The 5,816-nt window shown below is 46.7% G+C and overlaps 1 protein-coding gene across 1 annotated transcript; it reads right to left on the bottom strand.

The window, feature by feature from the left end:
* Nucleotides 1-2,691: 2,691 nt before the first annotated feature.
* Nucleotides 2,692-5,051, bottom strand: LOC118739844. Its single transcript, XM_036471340.1, has 2 exons — nucleotides 2,897-5,051; nucleotides 2,692-2,813 (listed from the first exon to the last, which is right to left on the bottom strand). The coding sequence occupies exon 1, from the start codon at nucleotides 3,785-3,787 to the stop codon at nucleotides 3,083-3,085; it is 705 nt and encodes a 234-aa protein (XP_036327233.1). The 5' UTR covers nucleotides 3,788-5,051; the 3' UTR covers nucleotides 2,692-2,813; nucleotides 2,897-3,082.
* Between the last annotated feature and the right edge of the window lie 765 nt (nucleotides 5,052-5,816).

Raw genomic sequence — 5,816 nt, 5'->3', positions numbered from 1 at the left:
GCTTCCAAGACCGTTTAGGGTGTTGAGGCAGTCGTACACTAGTTTGGATGTTATTATGTGGGACCTCAGTGCTAGCAAGGCAGCCTGACTGTCCGACATAATGCAGATGTTTTTAGAGGATGTGCCTCTTCTGAGGCATTCTCTGCCACAGATATCGTTCGCATGAATCTCTGCTTGGAAAATGGTGGGGTAGCTGCCCATTGGTATCGATCTTTTAAAATTCGGCCCAAATATACCAGCTCCAGTTTTTCCATCTTCAAGTTTTGATCCGTCAGTGTACCAAACTTCAGCTCCGGGTTTGGTGTAGGGGTTTCCTATGCTCCAGGATGCTCGGTCCGCAATAGATACCTTGAAATTCCTAGAAATTACTAGTATCGGAGCTACTGAGTCCCTCATATGCATTATGGGGTCATTTGTGAATTTCATAAGGACCTTCATATGACCTGTCATGTTTCCGGTTTTTAACTCGGAAGTGTTTAGGATTCTCAGTGCCGAGAGACTGGCCTCCCTCTCTATTAGAATTGGGAAGGGCGGTATGCCTACAAGAGCACTAAGTGCATCAGCAGGACAGGTCCGCATAGCCCCTGTTATACCAATGCACACCATTCGGTGTAGTTTGCTTAGTTTTGCGCTAGCAGTTCTTTGTGTCGCTTTTGTCCACCATGCCAAGGATGCATAGGTGACTATCGGCTTCACAACTGTGTTGAATGACCAGTAAGTCATTTTGGGGGAGACTTCCCGTAAAGTCGCTTGCAGGCGAAGAAGGCTCTCATTGCCTTGTTTACGGTTGCATCCAAATGTACATTCCAGGTGAGTGTCTTATCTAGCCACACCCCCAGGTATTTTGCTTCATTTGAGAGCCCTATTCTAGTGCCGCCCAGAGTCAATTCTGTCATGGATAACTTTTTCCTCCGGGTAAACGGAACCAGAATAGATTTAGTAGGATTAATGGATAATCCTTTGGTGTCACACCATCTTTGCGTAATGCGCAGGGCTTGTTGCATGCGGTTGGAGATCGTTTCGTCATGCAGCCCTGTTACACAAATTACCAGATCGTCTGCATATCCTTGTGTTTCAAAGCCATAGTCGTTCAGTAGGAACAGGAGTTCGTCTATAACCATAGTCCACAGAAGAGGAGAGAGTACACCCCCTTGAGGGCAACCTCTTGTGGCTGTAATCGATTCTTTCGTGCCTCCCAGCTCCATCCTGATCTTCCTTGTTTTTAACATAGAAAGCACCCAATTTATTATGATGGGGCTCACTCCCTTGCATATCAGGGCATTTCTTATTGCCCTGTATGACGTGTTGTCAAAAGCCCCTGAAATGTCAATGAAGGCACAAATGGCTATGTTCTTAGACTCCAGAGCCTTTTCGATTTTCGATGTAAGGCTGTGAATGGCAGTCTCAGTGGACTTGCCTGGTTGATAGGCAAATTGGTTCTTATTCAGTGGTCGTTCCGCTGGGTTGACTTCTCTGATGTGTTGATCCAAGATTTTCTCCATGCCTTTTAGGAGAAAGGAGCTGAGGCTAATTGGTCTGTAGGATGAAGGCATTTGCTCCGGTTTACCTGTCTTCGGTAAAAATACCACCTTAACCTCTGTCCATCTACTGGGTATGTGATCCAGTAGGAGCGACGCAATGTATAGTCTGGAGAGGACTGGGGCTATGTAGTTACTTCCTTGTTGGAGTTGACAAGGATAGACCCCATCTGGTCCTAGTGATTTGTATGGGCTGAAGGTAGATACCGCCCATTGCACTCTTTCTACCGTGGTAAGTTTAGTTGCAAGGCTTTGCTCTCTACCAGAAGTGCGTGCTGGGACACCCAATTCCGGTAGATAATAGCCCGCTTTGCAGCCCGGGAAGTGAGTGTCTAGCAGAAGTCTGCAAGTCTCTCCCGGATGCTGAGTATAACTACCATCTGGTTTCTTTAGAGTGCCGATCGTATTTTTGTGTTCCCTATTTAGAGCTTTTTGGAGGCGTACTGCCTCTGGGAGGCTCTTTATTTCCTCGCAGTGGTTTCGCCAGCTAGCTCTTTTGGATTTCCGCAATTCTTTGTTGTAAGAAGTTAGTGCAAGTTTGTACGGATTCCAATCACCCGTATTCTTTGCTCTATTGAATAGTTTTCTGGCTTGGCATCTCATTTGCTCAAGCTTCTTGCTCCACCAAGGCACATCATGTTTGGATTTTACCTTTCCTTGGGTACAGCTACTATTGAAAGCTATTCCAATGTCTGAATGAAGCTGTTCAGCTTCAGTCTCAAGCTCGTGCGCAGTCGTAATTTGACCACCATGGCTGTTTCCACCTTCTTCCATGATAAAGCGAAAGAATTCCCAGTTCGTTTTTCTGGGATTTCTAAAAACTAGTTCATGCTCAGGAAAGTGGCCAATGTCGAATTCTATGTGCATATGGTCCGACATTGATACCTCCCCTGAGACGCGCCAGTTTGTGACAGACGCTGCCATGTTCTGACTACTTAGAGTAAGATCTAAGACTTCCCCTCTAATAGCGTTCCTGAACGTTGGTTCATTGCCATGGTTTATAATACTTATATTATAACTACTTATAAACTCAAGGAGGTACTTACCCCTTTTGTTGGTGTCGGTGCTCCCCCAGACAGTGCTATGGGCATTTGCATCACAGCAGAGGATCCAGGGTATACCACTCTGCCGGCAGTGATCAGTACGCGCCTTTACTTCAGGTGTCGGGGCTATCTCCTCCTCACCCGGGAAGTACGCGGAGGCAAGTACTGCCTCTTGCACCCCCCTAGGAGTCGGAATTTTGGCCCATACCGCAACGAGATCTGCCGTAATGAACTGTGAAAGAGGGAGAAACGTTAGTTTGTTACATAATAGCATCGCCGCTCTTGGGCGACAGCTGGCGGCATAGATAATCTTACCGTCCTTTATATTAAGGCCTTTGACGTCACCTCTTAATATCCAGGGTTCCTGGATGAAGGCTACACCTAAGCCTTCGTTTGTGAACCTCCTATGTAAAACATCTGATGCTGCTTTCGCGTGGTGAAGGTTCACTTGGAGGCATTTAATGTGCCTCAGATTTGCGGAGTTTTTGGGGTGAGGTGCCATTACTTGCGGTCTTTTCGGCCGCGAGCAGCCACCTTCTTCCCCCTGTTGCCCTTCAGCAAGACCGCTTCTTCGGCCGTCCTTGCATCTCCCTTGCCTTTGCGGCTGGAAATAGCCGCTTTGGAGCTGCCATGTAGTGGTGGCTGTTTTGCAGGCTTTGGGGATGCGATGGGTCCGACGCTCTTTTGGGCTTCTTCCAGCACCTGTTGTAGGGTCGGGCATGTTGTTGTTGCTGTTTTCGGAGGCGTTGTTGGAGCTTTGTGTGTTACGTGTAGCTCTGTGCCAACCTCCGATGACTTCTGCTGCACTTGCGTGTCATTGGGTAGCTGCCTGGGAGCTACGATGACGTCTTTGGAGCAGCAAGGTTGCTCCTCCGAGTTAGGGTATTCGGTGTCGGCGGAATCTTTGTCTACCACGGGAATCGACGGTTTGGCTTTCTCCCTAAGTTTTACTACGCCAAAGCCATAGTTTGCCACGTTCCCGCGGTGCTTTAGCGTGTCCGCTGATAGCGGGTCAACTGCAATGGTGATTTCCGCCATTGTTGACCTGAGTACTCGATTCAGAATGCGCCAGTCCGGAATTCTCAGGCCGTCATTCTGTGCCTGAAGCAGACTGAGCGCATCCTCACTGGTAGAGCTGTCCAGCTCCGGGAAGAGTCCCACAAGAATGATGCGGCGAGGTGTTTCTGCCTCCTCGACCACTTTCATCTTCGCCCCCTTCCATGGTGCCAGCTTTGGAACAGTGTTCCGTATCCACCCCGCGGTCGCAGCATCTCTGCAACTGATGGATAGCCATCCCGAGTGGAAGGTGCAACCCTTGAAGATAGGCTTTACAGCGCTAACTGTGTTGCTCCTGACCGCCCTGAGGATGGCATTTTGGATAGCTTTGAGCTCATCCGTTGACCACACTGTGGTTGGATAGTCCTCTGGGACTAAACCCAGCTTCACTCCGCACAGTGCATCCCTAAATGAAACTGGCTCCCCGCGACAATCTGCAGGTGCATGCGGCACAGTTGCCTCACCGGTGGGCACAGATGCAGTCCCAGCTGGCCTGCCCCCTGCAGATCCCTCACTAGATTTGGCAAATTTCTTCGGGCATCGCCTCTGCGGTGTAGAGCTATCAGACCTAGGTCTTTTTTGGAGAGTTTTTTTTCCCTCCGTGGTGGGCCAACGGGTTCTTTGGCTTTTTCTCTAGCCTGCTCATAGCTCATTCCCTTTTCTATGTACCGCTTGAGGCGTTTCCGACCGGCTCCGCTAAGCCGCTCCCGCTCTCGAGCTTGGTGAGATGGGTTGTTCACCGGAGAGGCAAGCAACTTCTGCTCATCCTCCGGCGAGATATCAGATAGCGTTCTGACGGGACTTGCATCCTGTCTCACGCTAGTATCCACCATCTCTACGTCATACGAGGGACTATGCGCCCCCAGTAGTTCTGTAGCGATGGTTTCTGTTTCGACAGAAGTCGAAAGGCCAGCATTGGCCATTGTTTGGAGCTGTGCAGCTCCTTCTGGCTTTTGATTTAAGTTGTTGTTACTTTCCATGTGTGTCCCACGAGTATGGGGGAAGGGATGTCAGCTGGGACATAGCCCCCAATATCCCGAGCAAGACTTCTTACAACCAGAGGGCGCCAGGTATCTGGAGGCCACCGTTATAAGACACACTTACGTAGTGCCATTAATCCCATAAGCACGGTACGGATGACACTCGGAATTACGGGTTTTATCGAGTTGTCCTCTCTAGATCCGCCATATTCAGTAAAAGCAGGGGCACCTCTCGCAGGGTGTGACTCGTCGCCACGTATGGTCGGTCTTGAGCCATCCGCTCCTGACTCAGAACATTACAACACGTATGAAGCAATATCAAGAGCCTTGACCCCCTGACAGCTTTGTAGCAACCCTGTGTTATTGTTTATTTAACCAAAAGAGATCGCGAATGTGAGTAATTGCGTATATTTTTATATCCTGAGTCGTTTGTGGTAATTTTTTAGATTTTAGATGAGTGATCAAAAGAGAAAGCTTCTGGAAATACTTTACAAACTACCACGCGCGATTATTAAAAACAAAACCGTCCAAACACAATAACATATCAGTTATGGGACAATACTTTTTTCGATTATTATCGATAAAATTAGAGCCGACACTGATTTGTTCGTGACTTGGTTCTTGGTTTAAGATAAACTACGTACTTTCAACTTAATTTACTGAGAGACTTTACAAGGCGAAATTACTTAGTTTGTACTTAATTTATGCGTAAATTAAGATTGACCTCTAAATTACGCTAATGGGAACATAGTTTAAAGCTATTCATAGTCGCCTTAGTTTCGACTTTTCTGGCTAAGTACCAACTTAAAATTTACTTTCGGCTGCAGCTGCAACTAAGTCGTAACTAGGAAGAAGTATTTTATCAAATTAAGGGAAAACAGACGAAATATGTAAAAATTAAGTTGGTAGAGGGTGATTTTGATAATATTGAATAATCTCCTATTAAAATTTACAAAGATCGATCCATTTTATTCGGAAGAAGAAATTAAATACGTATTACAATTCGAATAAAGCTATATCACCAATTTATAATTGGAATAATTTAGATAAATTCTCAAATAATAAGTCAGTTTCACGCTAGTTCTTTTAAAGTAAATTTGTGCATAACATTTAGATATCTACTATTTGTATGTTTCACACCATGCTTTCGATAAACATCGACTTCACATCACTGCGGCTGTTCTGGCTATTTCACACAA

The sequence above is a fragment of the Rhagoletis pomonella genome, unplaced genomic scaffold (genome assembly GCF_013731165.1).
Source record: "Rhagoletis pomonella isolate Grant_MI unplaced genomic scaffold, Rhpom_1.0 Rhpom_scaffold_00005, whole genome shotgun sequence".
In the NCBI taxonomy this organism is placed as follows: Eukaryota; Metazoa; Arthropoda; class Insecta; order Diptera; family Tephritidae; genus Rhagoletis; species Rhagoletis pomonella.
This window is presented reverse-complemented; position numbering and strand designations above follow the sequence as displayed.